Below are 24601 nucleotides of genomic sequence, written 5' to 3' on the forward strand. Positions count from 1 at the left end.
ATAGTGAGATATCTTGCAGAGGGATGCAGCACTCTTAAAATTGCAAAGCTTCTGAAGCGTGATCATCGATCAATCAAGCGTTTCATTCAAAATAGTCAACAGGGTCGCAAGAAGCGTGTGGAAAAACCAAGGCGCAAAATAACTGCCCATGAACTGAGAAAAGTCAAGCGTGCAGCTGCCACGATGCCACTTGCCACCAGTTTGGCCATATTTCAGAGCTGCAACATCACTGGAGTGCCCAAAAGCACAAGGTGTGCAATACTCAGAAACATGGCCAAGGTAAGAAAGGCTGAAAGACGACCACCACTGAACAAGACACACAAGCTGAAACGTCAAGACTGGGCCAAGAAATATCTCAAGACTGATTTTTCTAAGGTTTTATGGACTGATGAAATGAGAGTGAGTCTTGATGGGCCAGATGGATGGGCCCGTGGCTGGATTGGTAAAGGGCAGAGAGCTCCAGTCCGACTCAGACGCCAGCAAGTTGGAGGTGGAGTACTGGTTTGGGCTGGTATCATCAAAGATGAGCTTGTGGGGCCTTTTCGGGTTGAGGATGGAGTCAAGCTCAACTCCCAGTCCTACTGCCAGTTCCTGGAAGACACCTTCTTCAAGCAGTGGTACAGGAAGAAGTCTGCATCCTTCAAGAAAAACATGATTTTCATGCAGGACAATGCTCCATCACACGCGTCCAAGTACTCCACAGCGTGGCTGGCAAGAAAGGGTATAAAAGAAGGAAATCTAATGACATGGCCTCCTTGTTCACCTGATCTGAACCCCATTGAGAACCTGTGGTCCATCATCAAATGTGAGATTTACAAGGAGGGAAAACAGTACACCTCTCTGAACAGTGTCTGGGAGGCTGTGGTTGCTGCTGCACGCAATGTTGATGGTGAACAGATCAAAACACTGACAGAATCCATGGATGGCAGGCTTTTGAGTGTCCTTGCAAAGAAAGGTGGCTATATTGGTCACTGATTTGTTTTTGTTTTGTTTTTGAATGTCAGAAATGTATATTTGTGAATGTTGAGATGTTATATTGGTTTCACTGGTAATAATAAATAATTGAAATGGGTATATATTTTTTTTTTGTTAAGTTGCCTAATAATTATGCACAGTAATAGTCACCTGCACACACAGATATCCCCCTAACATAGCTAAAACTAAAAACAAACTAAAAACTACTTCCAAAAATATTCAGCTTTGATATTAATTAGTTTTTTGGGTTCATTGAGAACATGGTTGTTGTTCAATAATAAAATTAATCCTCAAAAATACAACTTGCCTAATAATTCTGCACTCCCTGTATGGTGACACTTCAAGACGTGATTCCCTTGCTCAAACAACAGGACTACATGTCAACATTAGATCTCAAGGCTGCTTACTTCCACATACCCATACATCCTTCCCACAGGAAATACTTGAGGTTTGTAATCCAAGGCGTGCATTACCAATTCAAAGTGTTAACGTTCGGGATAACAGCACCAAGGGTATTCACAAAATGCCTTGCAGTAGTAGCTGCTCATATCAGGAGACAGCACATGCACGTATTCCCTTACTTAGACGATTGGTTAATAAAAAGCAGCACTCAGCAACAGTGTCTTCTACACACAAAATACGTCATAGAAACCCTTCACAAACTAGGGTTCTCTATAAACTACCACAAATCACATCTACAACCGTGTCAAATACAACAATACTTAGGAGCAACAATCAACACACAAAAAGGGATTGTCACTCCAAGTCCACAAAGGGTACAAGCCTTCCAAAATGTAATACTAAACATGCACCCAAACCAACACTATCAAGTGAGGTTTGTTATGAAACTCCTAGGCATGATGTCTTCATGCATAGCCATTGTCCCAAACACAAGACTACACATGCAGCCCTTACAACAGTGCCTAGCAACACAATGGACACAAGCACAGGGTCAACTTCAAGATCTACTGTTGATAGACCGCCAAACACACTCCTCGCTTCAATGGTGGAATCCTATAAATTTAAACCAAGGGCGGCCATTCCAAGACCTTGTGCCTCAATACGTGATCACAACAGATGCTTCCATGATAGGGTGGGGAGCACACCTCAACCACCACAGTATACAGGGACAATGGGACGCTCAACAAATGCAACTTCATATAAATCACCTAGAGCTGTTAGCAGTGTTTCTAGCATTGAAAGCATTTCAACCGCTAATAGCCCACAAACACATTCTTGTCAAAACAGACAACATGACAACAATGTATTACCCAAACAGGGAGGGACACTCTCATCACAACTGTGTCTCTTAGCACAAAAAGTTTTGGCATTGTGCGATTCACAATCACATTTGCCTAATAGCACAGTATATCCCAGGGATTCAAAACCAGTTAGCCGACAATCTCAGTCGAGATCACCAACAAACACACGAATGGGAACTTCATCCCCAGATACTAAAAACTTGCTTTCTCCGCTGGGGAATTCCAGAAATAGACCTATTTGCAACAAAAGAAAACGCAAAATGCCAAAACTTCGCGTCCAGGTATCCACACCCACACTCCAAGGGCAATGCGTTATGGATGAGCTGGTCAGGGATATTTGCTTACGCTTTTCCCCCTCTCCCACTCCTTCCGTATCTGGTAAACAAATTGAGTCAAAACAAACTCAAACTAATACTAATAGCACCAACCTGGGCTCGCCAACCGTGGTACACAACACTACTAGACCTATCAGTAGTACCTCATATCAAACTACCAAACAGACCAGATCTGTTAACTAAACACAAACAACAGATCAGACACCTACATCCAGCATCGCTCAATCTAGCAATCTGGCTCCTGAAGTCTTAGAATTTGGACATTTAGACCTTACACAAGAATGTATGGAGGTCATTAAACAAGCTAGAAAACCTACTACAAGACATTGTTACGCACAAATGGAAAAGATTTGTTTATTACTGCCATAATAATCAAATTCAACCGCTACATGCTTCCGCAAAAAATATTGTAAGCTACTTACTACACTTACAAAAATCTAAACTAGCTTTTTCTTCCATTAAAATACATCTCACAGCAATATCTGCCTATCTGCAGATTACACATTCAACATCACTCTTTAGAATCCCAGTCATCAAAGCATTTATGGAGGGTTTAAAGAGAATCATACCCCCGAGAACACCACCAGTTCCCTCGTGGAACCTCAATATTGTATTGACACGACTCATGGGTCCACCATTTGAACCCATGCACTCTTGTGAAATGCAATACTTAACCTGGAAAGTAGCCTTCCTAATAGCTATCACATCTCTTAGAAGGGTAAGTGAAATTCAAGCATTCACTATACAAGAACCCTTTATACAAATACATAAACATAAAGTGGTTCTCCGGACAAATCCAAAGTTCTTACCAAAAGTTATATCACCGTTCCACCTAAACCAAATAGTGGAACTCCCAGTCTTTTTTCCACAACAAGACTCAGTAGCTGAAAGAGCCTTACATACGCTAGACATCAAAAGAGCATTAATGTATTACATTGATCGAACAAAACAATTTCGCAAGACAAAACAATTGTTTGTAGCCTTTCAAAAACCTCATGCAGGAAACCCAATATCCAAACAAGGCATTGCCAGATGGATAGTGAAATGTATTCAGACCTGCTATATTAAAGCAAAAAGAGATCTGCCTATTACGCCAAAGGCGCACTCCACTAGGAAGAAAGGCGCCACAATGGCCTTTCTAGGAAATATACCTATGACAGAAATCTGTAAGGCAGCCACACGGTCTACGCCTCATACCTTCACAAAACATTACTGTGTAGATGTGTTAACGACACAACAAGCCACAGTAGGACAAGCAGTACTAAGAACATGATTTCAGACAACTTCAACTCCTACAGGCTAAGCCACCGCTTTTGGGGAGATAACTGCTTACTAGTCTATGCACAGCATGTGTATCTGCAGCTACACATGTCATCGAACGGAAAATGTCACTTACCCAGTGTACATCTGTTCGTGGCATGAGACGCTGCAGATTCATATGCGCCCTCCAGCCTCACCTGTAGCCGTTATAAGTTGATGAAATTTGTACATTTGTAAATATATACTATTTTTTATACACATTATGTACATACATACTCACTCCATTGCATGGGCACTTTTACTATATACACAACTCCTACCTCACCCTCATGCGCAATGGAGCCGAAAGGGAGGAGTCCTCTGTTTCGTGACTCGAAAAGACTTCTTCGAAGAAAAACAACTTGTAACACTCCGAGCCCAACACTAGATGGCAGGATAATGCACAGCATGTGAATCTGCAGCTTCTCGTGCCACGAACAGATGTACACTGGGTAAGTGACATTTTCCATATATATATATATGTATGTGTGTGTATGTATTGGTGTATATTTATGGCTATGTATTTTTGTGAATATGTATTGATACGGTTTGCTATTATTATTTGTTTACCTTTTCTATACAAGTTTTCTTGGATACAATCATAATTAGTATGGAATGTCGGTATTCACCTGTTCGCCTCAAAGGCACGTAAAAAATGGTGTAAACTGACGTCAGCACGCCGGCGAGGACTTCTTATTGCCACAATGACGTCAGACGGAGCCGCATGGAGTCGGGCAATTGTGACGTCCTCGCCGACGTGCAGGGCTGGAAAGAAGTTTACGTCAAATGCTGCGCATTGGGGAGAATTCATTAGGTGAGGAATCCACAGGTAGCTACTGTATCCACCAGAAAAAGCATTACCGAAGGTAAGTAACTTGCTTGTTTGGTATCAAACTTCTCAGCACAATAAATCCACACTGATGCCAGTGTGAGATTTATTGAGAAATGCACACAGGGCATCTTAGAGATGCCCCCTGCATGTCAGCCCAACTGCTAGTGCTAGGCTGACTGGTCTCTGCCAGCCTGCCACTTCCAGACTAGTTTCTGGCCACATGGGGTGAGTGCCTTTGTGCACTCTGTGACCAGGAACAAAGCCTGTCCTGGGTGGAGGTGCTTCACACTTCCCCCTGCAGGAACTGCAACACCTGGTGGTGAGCCTCAGTGGCTCCAGCCTGGTGTTACAACGCCCCAGGGCACTCCAGCTAGTGGAGATGCCCGCCCCCCAGACAGAGCCCTCACTTTTGGCGGCAATTCCGGAGGAGCTAATGAGAAAAACAAAGAGGAGTCACCCTCCAGCCAGGACAGCCCCTAAGGTGTCCTGAGCTGAGGTTACCCCTTCCTTAGAAAATCCTCCATTGTGCTTTTGAGGATTTAGCCCAGTAAGATTAGGGATGTGCCCCCCTCCCCAAAGGGACAAGGAGGGTGTAGCCACGCTCAGAAACCGTAGCCGTTGGCTACTGCCCTCCAGCCCTAAACGCACCCTGAAATCTAGTATTTAGCGCTGACCCTGAACCCAGGAAATCAGATTCCTGACGACCTAAGAAGAAGGACTGCTGATCTGAAAACCCCACAGAGAAGAAGGAGATGACAACTGCTTTGGCCCCAGCCCTCCTGGCCTGTCTCCAGATTCAAAGAACCTGCAACAGCGACACATCCAGCGGGCCCAGCGACCTCTGCTGACTCAGAGGACTGCCCTGCAATTCCGAAGGACCAAGAAACTCCCGTGGACAGCGGTTCTGTCCAAAGCAACAAGAAGAAATCATCTTTAAAGGGACTCCCACCTCACTCCTGAAGCGTGAGTCCCCAACACTCTGCACCCGATGCCCCTGGCTGGTGTCCAGAGAAACCAACACAGCAGAGAGGACTCCAAGGCAGCTCCCACAACGTGTCCACTCTGAGATGACCTACCTGCACCCCGACGGCGACGCCTGCAGAGAGAATCCAGAGGATCCCCCTGACCGCGACTGCCCGGTAACCTAGAACCCGACACCTGGAAGAAGCACTGCACCCGCAGCCCCCAGGCCCGAGCGGAACCAACTACCGGTGTAGGAGTGACCAGCAGGCGGCCCTCATCTTTGCCCAGTCAGTGGCTGGCCCGAGAAGCCCCCCTGTGCCATGCCTGCATCGTCCATAGTGACCCCCGGGTCCCTCCATTGATTTAAATCACAAACCTGATGCTTTGTTTGCACACTACACTCGGCCGCCGCTGTGCTGCTTAGGGTGTATTTTGGGTATCTGTTTGGTACACTACCCTCTGACAAGCTTAACTGCTCGACGACACTACCACAAATAGAGAATTAGTATTATCTATTATTACCACTATCAACCTCTAAGGGGAACCCCTGGACTCTGTGCACTCTATCTCTCACTTTGAGATAGTATTTACAGAGCCAGCATCCTACAGTTACCTGAGGTAATTACCTTATACCAGGTCCAGGTAGTGCAGCGGTGGGATAAGCACTTGAAATTTCCTTATTAATCTCTCACCTGGTGCTGTCCACAGGAAAGACCTCTCTTACTTAGAGGAACACATAGTGCCTAGTGTTAGGAATCTAGTCTCTGGGTTTGGGTAAGTTAGGGGTCTAGGCGTATCCCTTGCTCCAGAATTCTTCAGAGAGACTAGAAGTTAGGAAGGTTAGGCACAACCTTCACCACTCTAACACATACCGTGTCTGCAACTGGGCACACCTCTGAGGCCATTGATTCTCCCTTTGAGAACCTGACCTTCAAGGAATCCTAATAAGAGCCTGCTCTTGGGTCTCTTCCTTCAGGATGACCAGGAACAAGCTGGTGATCAGGAGGAGGAAAGATTCCATTCTAACTCCTCAGAGGTAGAAAAAGATATTCTAGATCTGGGGGGAGATCAACAGGATTCCTCACAGGGTCAAACGGTCCCTAGCAGACCCACTAGCTGGAAGCTCTTCAAGAAGTGGGAGGGAAAGCCATACTAGTAGGGCTTCTTCCTTTACACCCAGACAGCTAGTGGAAAGGGTCAGTAAGCCTAGGGACAGATCCTCCTCTGCCCATCCCATTTCACTTCAGTGTCTGAGGAGACCAACTGCTCCAATCCAGCGGGAGACTCCACAGACAGGGAACTCAGGAAACTGAGGTTAGAAGAGGCCAGGCTGAGGCTGCAGCAGCAACAGACAGCCCTAGATATGGAGGCCTTAGCAGTTGAGAGGGAAAGGCAGGGTTTGGGGGTAATGCCCCATGGTGGCTGCAGCTCAGGTTTTAGAGAGCACGGGGTCAGGGAGGACTCTTTTTACTCTAGAAACCTGCACAAAATTGTTCCCTCCTACAAGGTTGGGGATGAATTATAAGTGGTTTGCTGCACTTGAGAGGGCCCGTAAAGTTCAGAGGGTCCCTCAAAAGCAGTGGGCTGCTATCCTCTGGTTGTCCTTCTCTGCCAAAGGGAGGGATAGACTTCTCACTGTCAGAGAAGAGGATGCAGACAACTACAGTATACTTAAGTCTGCGCTCTTAGATGGCTTTGGTCTCACCACTGAGTAGTACAGAATAAAGTTCAGGGAGACCAGGAAAGAGTCCTCACAAGATTGGATAGACTTTGTGGACTGTTCTGTTAAAACTTTGGAATGTTGGTTACATGGCAGCAAAATGTCTTGTTATGAGGGCCTATACAACTTAATTCTGAGAGAGGATATACTTATTAACTGTGTCTGATTTGTTGCACCAACACTTGATAGACTCAGATCTGACTTCTCCCCAAGAATTGGTTAAGAAGGAAGACAAATGGGCTAGAACAAGGGTGAGCACAAATGCTCATACAGGAAGTGACAAAGAAAAAGGAGACAAGTAAGTCTCAGGACAAGGGTGAGAACACAGATAAAAGTAAAGACTCCTCATCAGGTCCACAAAACACCTCTGGGGGTGGGACTAAAACCTCTTCCTCCTCTGCACTCAGTAAAAAGCCTTGATGCTGTGTGTGCAGATATAAAGGCCATAGTCCAGGGGAGAAATGCTGGATATCAAACTTCTCAGCACAATAAACCCCCACTGATGCCTCCTGTATGTTAGCCAAACTGCTAGTGTAGGACTGATCGGTCTGTGCAAGCCTGCCACTTTCAGACAAGTTTCTGACCACATGTGGTAAGAGCCTTTGTGCTCTCGGTGGTCAGAAACAAAGTCTGACCTGGGTGGAGGTGCTTCCCACCTCCTTCCTACTGGAAGTTTAACACCTGGCGATGAGCCTCAAAGGCTCAGGCCTTGGATTACAGTGCCCCAGGGCACTCCAGCTAGTGGAGTTGCCTGCCCACCGGACAAAGCCTCACTTTTGGCAGCAGGTCCGTGGGAAAATTAGGAAAAACTGGGAGGAGTGACCACTCCAACCAGGACCACCCCCAAGGTGGCCAGAGCTGAGGTGACCCCCTCCCTGCAGAATCTTCCATCTTGGTTTGGAGGACAGGGACCAATAGGATTAGGTTTGTGCCTCCCCCCAAAGGGAGTGGGCACAAGGAAGGTGTAGCTATCCTCATGGACAGTAACCATTGACTACTGCCCTCTGACCCCTAAAACGCCCCTAAATCTAGGATTTAAAGGCTTCCCTGAACCCAGTTCACCAGATTCCTGGCAAACGAACAAGAAGGACTACGTAGCTCAAACCCCCAGCTGAGAAAAAGGAAGACGACAAATAATTTGGCCCAGCCTTACCAGCCTGTCTCCTGCTTCAAAGAACCTGCAAAAGAACAGCAACGCATCCAGTGGGACCAGCAACCTCTGCCAGGCTCCAGATGACTGCCCTGCACCCAAAAGAACCAAGAACTCCTGAGGACAGCGACTCTGTCCAAGAAGAAACCAACAACTAAGGACTTCAACCTCACTCAGAATGCTCGAGTCCTGACCTCTCTGCACCCGACACCCAGGGCCTGTGTCCACGTGGTCCACTCAGCTAGAGAGCATCCCCAGGCAATTGCGAGCAGGGGCCCACCCTGGGTTGACCTCTCCACTCCTCCATGACGAAGTCTGCAGAGGGAATCCCGAGGGTCCCCCCTGAACTTGATGCGCCGGTCATAGATATCCGAAGCCTAAAAACCCACTGCACTCACAGCCCCCAGGCCTTGGAGAACCTGACATCCGGTGCAGCTCCGTTCAGCAGGCAGCCCTCCTCCCTGTCCAGCATGTGGTCTACCTGAGACGACATCCTGGACTTCACCTGCAGCCTCTGAGTGACCCCCGGGGTCCCCCCATAGACCAGCATTGGCATTGGTCAGCTCCAGGTCTGTTGTTGGCGTTGTTGTCACCATGATGACGTTGGAGTCGTACATAGGCTCCACCTCAGCGTAGTGACGTCAGTTCTTTTCTTTCCACGCCACGCGATGATCCGGAGGGAGCTAGCCTGGTTGTTTTTTGACCACTTTTGTCAAGTTTTTCGGTGACTGTTTGGTGCGTCAAGGATGTCCCCAAAGACCGGTTTCAAACCATGCAAGGTCTGTCACCGAATTATGTCGATGACTGATCAGCATTGGTTCTATTTGTGGTGTTTGGAGCGTGACCACGACCCAAAGTTGTGCTCAGAGTGCCGGGCCATGCACCCAAAGGCTTTGAGGGAATAGTCCCTAAAGCTCATGGCGGCCTGGCACTCGACTCTGCATCACTCCCGATCTCACTCGAGAGGAAGGCCTCAAGACCGTTCTGAGTCACCGCCACTCGTCGTCCTTCAAATCTTCGGGTCACTCGGGTAAGAAGTCGCCGAAGAAGGCTAGGTTTTCTTCGACTTCACTGCTTTGCTCGGCTGATGCGACGCAGGAGGAGCATCGACGCTCCAGGCCTGTCTGTGGAGCCTACTTCTGGGTCCGCTCCGCACATCCCCGAGTTTCCAGGAGCCGGAGCAAACACTGCCCAATTTAAAAGAATTTTATGAGGCCATATTTGGGCAGTCCGATCTCTCTGCAGCGCCTTCGGGGCCTGTAGGTTCGGATAACGGCCCTTCGGGTTCCGTGCCAGCGGCTTTGGCCTCTGAGGGGCCCCTCCAAATACGCTACTGGATCCGTGCTGATGTCGGTCGTACCATCACGACCTTCCCCGGCACCGGCTAGGTCTTTGACACTCCTGACTTCAGTTGTGCCCATGATCAACATCAATCCAATCCTTATCCCCGACGATCCGGAGCCGGTTCTGACTTCGAGGGGGCCTTCTCACCCCTGGTCAGATTCTGACCCTTTTTCATATGTGTACGAATACAAGGAAGGATTGGAGGGGTCGCTGAACCCTTATGAATAACAGTTGGACCACCCTAACATGGACTAGGCAAAGGAATTTGGTGAGGTCAGTGGTCTGGATACTTCTCCAGACGCTGGCATGCTGTCTTCTCCTTCCGTGGCTATGGCAGAGGGAGCCTCCTACTCTATGGTGGTCAGTACGGCAGCTGCGGTCCTTGGCCTTGAACTGCTCACTGTAGCAGTCAGGACTAATCTCCTGACAGAGGCGCTTAAGCCTGGGACTTCCGCTTGAGAGCTTCTCCTCCCTTTCAATGAAGCCCTCGCTCATGTCCTGCTGGGTACTTGGTCCAGACTCAGCACCGGGGCTCCTGTGAATAGGACAATCACTTGCCGCCATCAGCCCACCCCGAATGACCTTAGATTCCTGTCTCAGCACATGACGCCTGAAAGCCATGTTATCCAGGCATCCTCATCATCTGGCGCATTCCTTTCCACTCCCCCAGATAGGGAATCAAAGAGGCTGGACCAAATTGGGAAGAAGATGTTTTCTTCCTCCAGTCTAGCACTGCAGTCAGTGAACACTGCATGCCTTTCGGGCTGTTATACCCACTCCTTGTGGGATACGGTCGCACAGGTCTTACCACAGATCCTGGAGGAGGCCCTGGCTATCGTCTCCTGATGAGAGAGACGCTGCGAAGTTCACTATTCGATGTGGGCTGGACACAACCAACTCTGGGTAGATCAGTTGCATCGACGTGGCCTTGAGGCACCACGCCTGTTTGAGGACATCTTTTTTTTGGGGGGATGTCCAACAGACCCTTGTGGACATGCCCTTTGATGGCACCCATCTCTTCTGAGACAAGGCGGACTCTGCGCTTGAGAGGTTCATGGAGTCCTGAGCTACGGCTCGGTCCCTTGGCTTTTTGACTGCCCCTCATTTCCAACAGACCACCTTTTGCCCGTTTTTTGGCCACAGAAGGGGCTCCCTGTTGCATCCTTTTCCCAGCCACTGTGCCACCCACACTACTCAGCCCCTGCATGGCCGGAGACGCAGAATCCCACAGCCTCGTGGGACAGGGAAGCAGAGGTCTGCCCAGTCCACCCTCGACCCTACTGTAGCCTCCAAACCTTTCTAGTCCATACCACCATCTCAGCCCAGTTGGCGGCAGGATTCTCCATCACCTGCCCCACTGGGAATCCATCACTACGAACAGGTGGGTTTTGCAGACCGTCCGGAGGGGCTACTCCCTCCCCTTCGAGACTGCCCCTCCGGCTATGCCTCCATCCTACGGCTGATTACCAAAGGATCATCTGGCACTTCTCTGCGAGGAAGTCGCGGCTCTCTTGTCCAAGGGAGCCATAGAGAGGGTCCCTGTGCCAGAAGTTCGATGTAGTTGTTATTCCCGCTACTTTCTGGTTCACAAAAAGGACAAGGGCTTACATCCTATCCTAGAACTTCAGGCCCTCAATCCCTTCCTCAAAATGAAGAAGTTCAAAATGCTCGCCCTGGCTCAGGTCTTGTCTGCCTTGGACCCAGGAGACTGGATGGTAGTATTGGACTTGTAGGACCCTTATTTCCTTATGCCTCCCTCTTGCCTGCCCACAGACGCCACCTGCGATTCGTGGTAGGTTACGGCCACTTTTAATTTACTGTGCTCCCCTTCGGCCTTACCAGCGCCCCTCAGGTGTTCATGATGGTGGTGGTTGCAGCTCGTCTGCGCATGTTAGGAGTTTCAGTCTTCCCCTACCTTGACGACTGGCTGTTGAAGGCAGACACACCCCAGAAACTCGCTTCCCACCTTGAGACTACAGTGAACCTCCTGCACACGCTGGGGTTCACTATAAACATGCCAAAGTCGCACCTGACTCCCTCTCAAAAGCTCCCTTTCATCGGAGCTGTTCTGGACACAGTGCATTTTCTGGTTTATCCTTCCGAGCAGCAAGTCCAGGATATTCATGTTATGAAACGGTTTCAACCTCTAACCTGGATTTCGGTGAGACAGACTCCAAGGCTGTTGGGACTCATGGCTTCCTGCATCCTGTTAGTCAAACATGCCCAATGTCATATAAGGGCTTTGCAGGGGGACCTGAAGTTCCAGTGGGCGCTGCATCAGGGAAATCTTACTGACACAGTTCAGATCTCAGAGGGAACTGCAAAAGACCTGCAGTGGTGGTTAGTGAACTGCGATTGGGTCCGAGGCAGACTCCTCTCCCTTCCCCAGCTAGATCTCACAGTAGTGACAGATGCGTCACTTCTGGGATGGGGCAGCCATTTGGGAGAGGTGGAGATCAGAGGCCTCTGGTCTACGGCGGAATCTGAACTCCATATCAACTTGATGGAGCTCCGGGCGGTCTGACTGGCATTGGAAGCATTTCTTTCCGTTGTGAAAGGGAAGATAGTGCAGATGTTCATGGACAACACCGCCACAATGTGGTACTGCAACAAGCAGGGCGGTGTGGGGTCGTGGATCCTTTGTCAAGAGGCTCTGCTTCTCTGGACATGGCTGGAACAGCAGGACATAACCCTGGTGGTTCAACACCTGGCAGGTTCTCTGAATGCAGGGGCAGATAAACTCAGCCATCAATGCCTAGCAGATCACAAAAGGTATCTCCAGCTGGAGGTGGCACAAGTACTATTTCAGCAGTGGGGAGAGCTTTGGCTAGATCTGTTCGCCTCTGCAGAGAACGCGCAATGTCAGCAGTATTACGCGTTGGAGTTTCCAAGGCGGCAATCGCTCTGCAACGCTTTTCGTCACGAGTGAAGTTGAGGCCTCCTGTATGCTTTTATGCCCCATACCACTTCTGTTCAAAGTTCTCAAGAAGATCAAGAACGACTGGCACCAAGTCATCCTAGTGGCTCTGGATTGGGAACGGAGAGTCTGGTATCCCAAGCTTCTCAAAATGAGCATCAATCCTTCAATCAGGCTGCCCCTTTGGGAGGATCTTCTGTCGCAGCAGCAGGGAAGGGTTCTTTACGCAAACCTGTCAACTCTGCCCCTTCATCTGTGGAAATTGAGCGGCGCAGTTGATGGCTTTTGACCTTCCTCCTGAAGTCTGTAAAGTTATTTTGGCAGCCAAGCATCCCTCCACTAAAACAGTATACGCCTGCTGTTGGAAACACTTTGTATATTATTGTACAGAAAGGTTTATTGATCCTCTGTCTGGCTTCTCTTTCTGATATCCTTCTCTTTATACTTTCCCTTGCCCAGCAGTGGTCTGCCCTGGGTACTCTCAAGGGCTATCTTTCTGCCTTATCTACATTCCTTTGGCTGCCTGATCAGCCTTCACTTTGCTATTCCCCAATGGGTCTTAAATCTGGTCCTCACATTTCTGATATGTGCTCCTTCGAGCCTTTACACAACTGTCCCCTCTGGCTGCTCACCATCAAGACATCCTTCTTAGTGGCAATAACAGGAGGGTGAGTGAGATACAAGCTTCGTCATCAAAGCCATGGTATCTCACTATCTATTCAGACAAAGTGGTGTCCCTCCTCTTTCCTCCCCAAGGTGGTGAACCCATTCCATCTGGTTCAGAACATCATTCTGCCCACCTTCTTTGCTCCACCACATCCCTATAAGGAAGAGGAGCAACTCCACCGACTGGACCCAAAAAGAGTGTTGTCGTCCTACCTTGACCGCATAAAAGAGTTGCGGGTGGGTGACCAAATCTTTGTGGGGTACGTTGGAGCAAAGAAGTGTCGGGCAGTGCTGGAGCAAACCATTTCGCACTGGGTCGTTCTCTGCATCAAGATCTGCTATGCATTTGCCTGGAAGCAGCCTCTTGAGGGCTCATTCTACAAGCGGCATAGCTACTACCGCTGCGCTAGCTCGGTCGTTCCAGTCCTGGAGATTTTGCAGGTGGCAACGTAGGCATCTTTGCACAAGTTTGCAAAAAATTACTACCTGGACAATCGGTTATGGAGAGAAGGACACTTTGCCCGTTCAGTCCTACAGAACTTTTTAGTGTAGTAGATGTATCCGCAGCCCACCGCCAGGAGGTTATGGCTTGGGTATCTATTCAAAGGTAAGGAATCTGCAACTAAAAGTCTCTATCAGATGAACAAGTTACTTACTTGGACTCTGGACAGCTGGGTAACCTTGCTGGCACCATTGGTTGGCTTCACCTCGATTCGTGGACGTCGGGTTCAGAGGTCACTTAGATTGTCAGGTCTTTGCTGTACTGGAGAGTATAGAGTCCTTTCTTGAGACTTTTTTGCAAAGCAGAGCCATTGCTCATGGGAGTCTTGAGTCTTTATGGAAGGCAGCAGTCCTCCTGGGTTTCTTGGAGGCTCAGCTGCAAGATGAGTCGTCTTTTTGGGCAGAGTCCATCAAGGTCAGCAGGCAGGCTAATGTGGCTGGTTCCAAGTCAGCTGCTGCTTCTTTTCCTCTTCTGCAGGTGCAACTTTTCTTTGTCGTTTGCTTCCTAGGTCGCCAGTGTCTGAGTTCTAGGTTTCAGGGATGCCACCTAAATACTCAATTTAGTGACCCTACAGGTAGTGCCAGGTGGTAGCCAATGGGCTGACCGCCTTTAGGATTACTACACCCTTCTTATGACCACTTCTGCTGGGACGTGGGCGTATCGCTAACCCTAGTGGCCTAATTCCTTCCAAACAAGATGGAGGAATTTGAAAAGTGGTGTCCACTTCAGCTCGTCCACTTTAGGGGTGGGACTGCCTTAAAGTTGCCACACCTCCTGATCTGACTAATTTTCCCACCTGTGCAGCCACCAAAAGTGGGGTCAGGACAGGGGTATTGGTCAACTCCACCCACTGGAGAGACCTGGGTCACATTACAAAGGCAACTAGGTCTTTGAAGCTCCCGGACCTGGTATGTCCATCCTGCCTGGGTGAGGGCTAACACCCCCATCCAGTGCAGGCTTTTGTCTCTGGCCCTCAAGAGCACTGGCTCTTACCTTGGGGGGGCCTATGACCCTGTCTGGGGTGGCTGAACTGGTCAGAACCAGTCGGTCAATACCTTAATAGCTGGTAGGTTTTCAAGAGGTACCTCTAAGGTGCCCTATGGGTGGAGTTTATAATAAAGCTCCCACTAGCATCAGTGAGGGTTTATTAATCTGAGATGTTTGATACCAAGCATCCCCATATTCAGAGAGGTCATCATGTAGCTGGGCAACTTGTAGTGACCAGTGTCCAGCACATGCATTTAGAATGTCTTCCCTGGTCACTTACTATGTCTGAGAATCGACAAAGACATAGCAGGGGCATATCTGCTTTTGCAGGTATGCCCTCACATATAGGACTATAAGGCCTGCTAGAGGGGTGACTTATACTTATTGCATGCAGTGTTCAGGGGGCATGACACACAGGCTGTGTGCCATGTCATGTTTTCACTTTGGTCTGCACCAAAACCTGCAACCTGCAGTGGCAGCTGGTAATGTGCTTGGTAAGAAGCCCCTTAGGATGGCACAATTCGCACTGCAGCCCTTAGTGACCCTCTTTACCACCCCAGGACCTACGTTCAAGGGGTGCCATTTACTTAAGGTTTTGCAAATTGGGAAAAATGACTGTGCAGTTTTGGGGGAAGAGATCTCTCACTGGGGTCCTACTTAGCAAGAACCAAGTGCACTTTCAACCGGAAACCAAGCAAAAAGAGTGGCAGGGGAGTGACCATGTCAAAAGAGGGACTGTCCTACAATGATCAACTCTTTGTTGGGTATGTGGGTACGAAGAAAGGTCGGGCAGTGCAGAAGAGAACCATCTCCAGATGGGTTGTTCTCAGCATTGAAATGTGCTCCGCATTGGCTAAAAAGCAATCCCCGGGGGATTTGCGTGCTCATTCTAAAACTAGAAGTCTCTATCAGATGAACAAGTTACTTACCTTTGGTAATGCTTTATACGGTAGAGAACCCACCCTTCTCGCTCTGCGAAATTATTTCTAGGAACAGGGACTTCTGTTTCCAAACCCTAGTTTTGATGGACCTGTGGTCAGTGTTCTTCATGGCTCCATGCTTCTGGTGTGGAAAGTAGTGAAAAGAAACTGATGTCAGCATGTTGGGGTTGTGCCTATATAGGTCCAGTGATGTCATTTCTGGTGCGCATGACACCATCGACAGACACGGAGCTGACCGACGCAGCCTGACAGCGTGAAGGGGTACTGCTTGAGAAAAATCTTTGGATCCAGACACCTATGGGAAATTCTATGGCAAGGAATCTGCAGCTAGAAATTGTCTCTACCAGAAAAGGCGTTATAGAAGGTAAGTAACTTGTTCTTCAGTGCCATCCAAATTATGGAAGAGATGGCTAGTGGTTTGCAGTAGTGGCCACCAAGAGCTTATGGTGGTGATGGATACGTCACTGCTTGGTAGGAGAGCCCATCTGATTGTGGTGGAAATCATTGGACCTTGGTCTCTGACAAAAGCCTGGCTCCATATCAAGCTGTTTTGAGTTGTAGGCCATTCATCTAACTCTGAAGGCCTTCCTGTTGTCCATTAAGAGAGGGATGCTGCAGGTTCTCTCTGATCACTCCACCACCCTAAGGTATTGAAATAAGCAAGCTGGCTTGGGATTCCTGGATCCTGTAGCAGGAGGCACTGTGCTTCTGGGGTTGGTTGGAGTGTCTGGGTGTTTCCCTGATAGTGACCAACCTGGCAGGTTCCTTGAATGCCAGAGCAGAGAAGCTAAGAAGACCGCGCCTGGCAGATCACAATTAGCTTTACATCCTGAGATGGTGTTTGGCATCTTCTGAGAGTGTGATTACGCAGGCTCAATCTTTTCACCATCTCCAACAACGTGCAGTGGTAAAGTTTTGCACATTGGATCTCCAACTAGAATGCTCACTAGGAGATGCATTCTAGCTGCAGTTGAGCATGGTACTCCTTTACGCCTTTCTGCCCTTATCTCTCCATCTCCAGGTTCTTAAAAATATCAGGAATGACCGAACCCAGATCAAACTTATGGCACTGTATTGCGGCAGGAGAGTGTAGTACTTTGAACTTCATTACATTCACTTCAGCTCGACTCTAGAGTGAGCTTCATGTACTATTGTTGCAACAGCCCTACGCCACCATTTTTCCGGACAAACTGATGTTAGGGACTTAGGCACTGTTCTTGCCAAAAGTCCTGACTTAATTTCACATTGTGCAATGCATCACTCTCCCAACGACCCTTGCCCCTCAAAAGATGAGGAGAATCTTCATTGGTTGGATCCCAAATGAGCTTAGAACATTATATTGTTCATATTGGTCATACCAGTGACCATCAGGTCCATGATCAGCTTTTTGCAGGATTCTCTGGGGGAAAAAAAAGAAGGGTTGTGTAAAAGAAGGCTCTGTTGAAGTAGCTAGTCCTCTGCATTAAGATCTACTACCGTGGGCCAAGAAGCACCTGCCGGAAGGTCTGAGACTGCATTCCATCATGTCTAAGGCCGCTACCACTGCGCTGGGATGTTGAGTGCCCGTCCTTCTTATTTGCCAGGCTGTGGCGCAGGAATCATTGCATACGTTCACAAAGTACTGCTGTCTTGGCAGCCAGGTCCAACGGAAAGGAAATTTCACCTGCTTAGTCCTGAAGATTTTTTGGTCTAAGTGAGGTCCACAGACTCTTGGGAGACACTGCTTTCTTTTCTATTCTACAGATAAGGAATCTGATGTTCGAATTATCCATGAGAAGTACCAGTTACCTTCTACCAGTAACACTTTTTCTGGTGGATACTCTTCAATTGAGATTTCTTACTTCCCTTCCACTGCCCAATACTGTGGAGTGGCTGCTTTTTGTCATCTACAAAGGTCCCAAATTAGAGCCTTGCATACTAGTACTGACATTTGTTTTGTGCTCCAAGTCTGAAGGTGCGGCATCTGCGCACGGGTTGGCGCTTATATGCGGCTCCACTTGGTTCACTGCTAGGGTGGGACAAAGCCTTCTCGGAACCACACAGTGCCACCTAGCAGCACATAAGACCACGCTATGAAATGTTTCCGGCTCCAATCTGGCATCTGGAGACTATTCAAAAGGTGAGGAATCTGCCATTACATAGAGTATCCACAAGAAAGAGCTTTACCAAAGGTGAGTAATTTATTCATTGATGAATAGAGAAGATCACTTTCTGCACAAACATGAGCCGAGCAGATTAAACCCCAGGACTATGCTGAACTGGGTCTGATTGCATGGCAAATTGTACTGGCAAATATGTAAAGACTTCAAAAGTATGATCCACACTGTCATCAAGCTGATTCAAATTTTGTAAAGAAGTCTCATATTAGTTCAAAGGTTACATTGAAGATAAGACACATTTCATTGTCAGAATAATTAATTGTATCATCTTGACTCCGTGATGTATGTTTCTTTAAAATATATGGCAACATTTAGGTACTACTAAAAGTCATGTATTCAAGGCATTTCACCCAATTCTTTGAGTCAAGCATCTGTTCATTAATAGGTTTTCTAAAAGCACCCACATTGGTTCATTCTGATCATTTGGTGGGCTGGAATAAAAGTGCTTTAGAAATAATTGTGCGACTCTGTTTTCTTATTCCTCAGGCTTCCACTGAATTTGAAAATCTCATTGCTTCTTTAAAGATTTCTTCTGAAAGCGAAACAAAGTGTGCTCAGAACAAGGATGAAGGAGTGAACAAAGAAGAGCATTTGTCTCCGCAGTCCTTTGCTCTGGTTTGTAGTTTATGTTGCTGATTTAAGCTATATATGGAGTAACATCTAATATATCGGATAGAGACTTGTTTCCTCAGATTCCTTACATTATAATTATCCCAGGCGTCAGACTGGATTGGAAATGTTTTCAGATGTCCGCGAAACCTAGATAGGCACCACCTAGACACGCTGGCATCAGTTTTCTTTCTGCACCAGCTAGTGCAGGTCCGGGAAGAGCTACCCCATCAGTCACTTTTGTCATCTCTTTTTCAAAGTTTTTCTCATGGTGTTGCAGGGATGTCATCCAAGAAGGCCGGCTTCAAGCCCTGCGGTGCCTGTCACCAACTGATGTTGGTGACGGACCCACAATTTGTTTGCCTGTGGTGCCTCAGGCGTGACCACAACCCAAAGTTGTGTTCCGACTGACATGCCATGAACCCCAAGACTTTGAGGAGGTTCTCTCAATCTGATGGCGGCCCGGTGGCAAATCTTCACCTGTCAAGGGCCCGGTCAAGAGGGAGGTCCTGCAATTGGTCACGGATTCCAAGGTCGTCTTCCATTTGAAAATCTTCAGGACATTTGGGTAAGCCGAGATACAAGAGGAGGAATAAGTCAAAGCATGCTTCAACTTCTCTGCATCCATCAGCTGACAAGATGCGGGAGCATCCGCATTCTAGGCCTCGCTCCACGGTGGATCCAGCACCAGGGTGACTGTGTGCTTCCCTGAGTTTCTGGGGTCGGAGCGACCCTGTCCAACTAAAAGAATCCTATGACACTGTGTGCACCATATTTAGGTAGCTTGACTCCTCTGTTGCACCTTTGGGCCCAACAGGGCATTGGGGTCTGAGAGATACACTTCTGGATCCAGACCAATGCTGGTCGTGCCACTTCGATCTCCCTCCCCCAGCACCGGTCCTGATGCTGATGCTCCTGGTGCCACTATCCCCATTTTAATCCCGTCTCCAAACGGAACCAGAGGGGTGTCGCTTGATGACGGTTCCAGTGCCATTGGGAGCCTTGCATCCTAGATCGCATCCTAAGCCCTGTTCTTATGGGTTGGGCCTCAGGGTGGAATGGGAGGGTGTAAGAAGCTGGCTCTCTATACACTATATCAAAATGAGATTAAGTGTGCATAGAGTCCAGGGGTTCCCCAGAGGTTTAACAGAGGCTAAAGTAGATATAGTAATACTCTATTTGGTGGTAGCGTGGTCAAGCAGTTAGGCTTATCAGAGGGTAGTGCAAAGCATTTGTTGTACACACAAAGACAATAGAAAAATTACACAGTCCGTGCCTTAACTCCGGACCAATGTTTTTTATACAGCAAAAATATATTTTCTTAATTTATTTTTAGAACCACAAGATTCAAGTTGCAGGTAAGTACTTCAATAGATTCATATTTCACACATGTATCAACAGTACTTTGTTCGAAATCGATAAGTTATACAGTTTTTGAATTATTTGCAATAATCTGTTTTAAAAATGGACACTGCAATTTTCAGAAATAGTTAATGGTGGGAAGAAATGTTAGTTCGATTTTCAGGTAAGTACTACACTCACAGTTTCAGTCTTCTGGTTTTAGGAAGTCCACAGGTTGGGGTTCAAGTAACCCCAATCACCCACCACCAGCAACACGGGGCTGGTCGGGTGCAGAGGTCAAAGATGAGCAAATTTAACGTGGGTTCCTACGGAGAAGGGGGTACTCGGAATCCGGCCTGCCTGCAGGTAAGTACCCGTGGCTCGGAGGGCAGACCAGGGGGTTTTAGAGGAGCACTGTAGGGGGCACAAGTAGGCACCAAACACGCACCATCAGCGGCACAGGGGCGGCCGGGTGCAGGGTTGCAAACAGGACGTCGGGCTTCCAATGCTGGTCTATGAGGGGACCCCGGGTGTCACTCAGAGGCTGCAGGCGAGGTCTAGGGGGTCATCTCTGGCAGACCACAAGCTGGACAGTGAGGAGGGCCGCCTGCTGAATGTTGCTGCAGGTGCAATGTGTCTTTAGGCATTGGAAATCTTTGCCCGGAGCTTCGCGCTTAGGAGGTTGGGGGGGTCCTCTGAATTTCCTCTGCATGCATCGTCGTGGAGAGGTCAACCCCCAGGTGGGCCCTTGCCCGCAATCGCCTGGGGATCCTCTCTAGCTAGGTGGACCACCTGGACACGGGCCATGGGCATCGGGTGCAGAGTGGTCAGGACTCGCGTATTCGGAGTGAGGCTGGAGTCCTTGGTTGTTGGTTTTTCTTGGACCGGGCCCCTGTCCATGGGAGTCCTTGGTCCTTTTGAGTGCAGGGCAGTCCTCTGGAGCTTGGCAGAGGTCACTAGTCCGGCTGGACACGTCGCTTTTCTTTTTCAGGTTCTTTGAAGCAGGAGACAGACTGGTAGGGCTGGGGCCAAAGCAGTTGTCATCTTCTTTCATCTCTGCTGAGGGTTTCAGCTAAGCAGTCTTTCTTCTTCTTGTCGGGCCGCCAAGAATCTGGTGAGTTGGGTTCAGGGAAGCCCTTAAATACAAGTTTTCAGGGCCTGTACAGGGGTTAGAGGGCAGTAGCCAATAGTTGCTGTCCCTGAGGGTGGCTTCACCCTTCCTGTGCCCACTTCCCTTGGGGAGGGGAGTACATTCCTAATCTTATTGGCCCCTGTCCTCCAAACCAAGATGGAGGATTCTGCATGGAGGGGGTCACTTCAGCTCTGGACACCTTAGGGGTGGTCCCAGTTGAAGTGGTTACTCCTCCTTGTTTTTCTTAAGTTTCCCTCTGAACTGTCCTCCAAAAGTGGGGCTTTGTAGGGGGTGCCGGGCATCTCAACTAACTGGAGTGCCCTGTAGCACTGTAACATGGGTCTTGAGCCTTTGAGGCTCACCCCCAGGTGTTACAGTTCCTGCAGGGGGAAGGTGTGAAGCACCTCCACCCACAGCTGGCTTTGTTTCTGGCCTCAGAGAGCACAAAGGCCCTTACCCCATTGGTTCAGAAAGTTGTCTGCTAGTGGTAGCCTGGCACAGACCAGTCAGTCCCACACTAGAGAATTGGGTAAAATACAGAGGGCATCCCTAAGATGCCCTCTCTGTGCATTGTTTAATAAATCCCACACTGGTATCAGTGGCGGGTTATTGTGCTTAGACGTTTGATACCAAACTTCCCAGTATTCAGTGAATCTATTATGGAGCTGTGTAGTTCGAAATGTCAAACTCCCAAACTATATACTTAATATGGCCACACTGCACTTATAGTGTCTAAGCATGGACTTAGACACTAAGGGGCATATTGCTTATGCAGCTATGTCCTCACCTGTGGTATAGTGCACCCTGCCTTAGGGCTGTAAGGCCTGCTAGAGGGGTGAATTATCTATGCCACAGGCAGTGTTTTGTAGGCATGGCACCCTGAGGGGGATGCCATGTCGACTTTGCCTTTTTCTCCCCACCAACACACACCATCTGCAATGGCAATGTGCATGTGATTTGAGAGGGGTCTCTTAGGGTGGCACAACACATGCCGCAGCCCTTAGGGACCCTCCCTGGTCACAGGGCCCTTGGTACCACTGGTACCTTTTACAAGGGGCTTATCTGTGTGCCATAGGGGTGCCAATTGTGGACCTGGTTAGCAGGATCTCAACACACTCTGTCAAGTCAGCATCAGTATCAGGCAAAAAGTAGTGGGTTGTGGGGGTGCCAGTTTCCTACACAGGGGTAATGGGGACCTTGAAGAAGTCCAGGCTTATACGCAAGATATGGACTGGTGTGAGGAACTAGGTGAAGCTAGTGGCCTTGATACTTCCCCAGATGCTGGCCTGCTTTCTCCCCTTAGCATGTCTATGGAGGAGGGAGGATCTTTTGTGATGGTGGTGCAGAGGTCTTTGGAGGTCCTCGATCTTCAGTTGCCCTCGGTGGAGGTCAGGACTAGTGTCTTGACAGGTACTTCAACCAGGAGTCTCGCCATCTGTATCGCTCCTCCCATTTAATGAGGCCCTCACATATGTGCGTTTGGTTACCTGGTCCAAACCCAAAACAGGGAGGGGCTCCAGTTAATAGGACAATCCCCTGTCACCACCGCCCCATGCCAGGGGGCCCAAGTTTCCTCACACAGCATCCCACCCCTAAGAGTTTAGTGTTCCAGGCTTCAACCCTATATATCAACCGTGGCACGTTCCCTCCTGCTTGGACAAATGGGGAATCCGAAAGGCTGGAGATGCTTGGGAAGATGTTTTCTTCTGCCAGCCTGGTATTACGGTTTGTGAACACTGCATGCCTTTTGGGCGCTACTCCCTTGCTCTGTGGGGCACGGTTTCACAAGTAATGCTTATGGTACCGGTGGAGGCCTGGGCTGTGTTTTCCCATGCGGTAGCAGACAGGAGAGATGCTGAAAAATTCACTATTCACCGTGGACTCAACATGACCGACTAGCTAGGCAGAGTGGTTTCGTCAACGGTGGCCCTTAAGCGCCACGCATGGCTACGGACTACTGTCTTTTCAGGGGATGTCATGTTTTCTTTGAACATGCCCTTTGATGGCTCCCATCTCCTCAGAGACAAAGCGAACTCATCGCTCGGGAGATTTAAGGACATCTGGGGTATGGCGCAGTCCTTGGGCTTATCTTCGGCCCTACCCCCTCCTCAGTCCGCTTTCTGCCCTTTTCGTGGCTATGGAAGGGGCTACCAACCGCACCAGTTCCCACCCAGCCACTGTGACACACATGCTTCAGAGCCCCTGCGCAGCTGAGTGTGTGGTATCCATAAACCTCATGCATCACGCAGCCAAAGGTTGAGGTCAGTCCATCACCCCCCCATGCAACACTCCCCAACAGCTGCAGCCTCCAAATCCTCTTAATCTACCTTTATACCATCACAGGCACCCAGTGCGTGACAAGATACGTCATCCCCTGCCCCAGTAGCAATCCATAACACAGGATGGGTGGATTTTGCAAATAATCCGAAAGGGCTACACTTTCCCATTCCTATCTATTCTCCCCTAATGCCACCATCTCAAGACGGGCCAACGGAGGATCATTTTTCCCTTCTCAGTAAGGAAGTTGTGGCTCTCTTGTCCAAGTGAGCATTGGAGAGGGTCCCGATGTCAGAAGTAGGTAGTGGTTGCTATTCCTGCTACTTTTTTGTGCCGAAGAAGGGTGGTGGCCTTTGCCCTATCCTAGACCTGCAGCCCCTCAAATACTTCCTCACGAATGAGAAATTCAAGAATCTGATAGAGACTTCTAGCTGCAGCTTCCTTACCTTAGAATTCCCTGGCGTCGGCTTCGAATCCGGAGATTTTTTTCTGAGCAGTACCCTGCGCGCACGCCGTCGTTCAGATCCGCGTGCGTCGACCAGCTCCGCGTGCGTCGTCAGCGTCGTCTATGACGTCACGGTTGTCTATATAGACGCCGTCTCAGCGCGCGTACGTCAGTTCTTTTCCTTCCGCGCCGGCTAAGCGCAGTTTTGGAAAGAGCTACACTGCTTCGACGGTTTGTCGACACTTTTTTTGACTGTTAGGAGTCATGTCTTCGAGAAAGACAGAATTCAAGCCGTGTGGTGCGTGTCATCGCACCATGTCGGTGCCGGATCCGCACCGAGTTTGTCTTTGGGGCCTGGAGAAGGACCATAGAGTCTCTACCAGATACCTCATTACTGAAGGTAAGTAACTTGTTCTTCTCACCTAAGATCAGCTTCTATCTGCCCTGGATCCCAGAGACTGGGTGGTAACATTGGACATGCAGAACGCATATTTTTATATCCCCGTCCTGCCTGCCATCAGGCATTGCCTGTTGTTCACACTCAGCCAGGAGCATTTCCATTTTGCCATGCTCCTTTTTGGCCTGACCAGCGCCCCTTGGTTGTTTACCAAGTTGATGGCGGTGGTCGCAGCTAATCTGCAGAGATAACGGGTGTCAGTCTTCCCCTGTTTTGATGACTGGCTGAAAAAGGCTGGCTCGCCCCAGGCAGTCATCTCCCACCTCCAGACTACAGCGATCCTCCTGC

At 48.8% G+C, this 24601-nt stretch overlaps 1 protein-coding gene across 1 annotated transcript in view; it reads left to right on the forward strand.

Moving 5' to 3' along the window:
- XRN1 (5'-3' exoribonuclease 1) overlaps nt 1–24601 on the forward strand; it is an 838379-nt gene that overhangs the window by 660925 nt on the left and 152853 nt on the right. The window contains exon 36 of the mRNA XM_069213922.1: nt 18539–18667. Within this exon, the coding sequence (XP_069070023.1) occupies nt 18539–18667 (129 nt within the window). The remainder of the gene's footprint in view (nt 1–18538; nt 18668–24601) is intronic.

Source organism: Pleurodeles waltl, chromosome 11 (assembly GCF_031143425.1).
Source record: "Pleurodeles waltl isolate 20211129_DDA chromosome 11, aPleWal1.hap1.20221129, whole genome shotgun sequence".
Classification (NCBI taxonomy): domain Eukaryota; kingdom Metazoa; phylum Chordata; class Amphibia; order Caudata; family Salamandridae; genus Pleurodeles; species Pleurodeles waltl.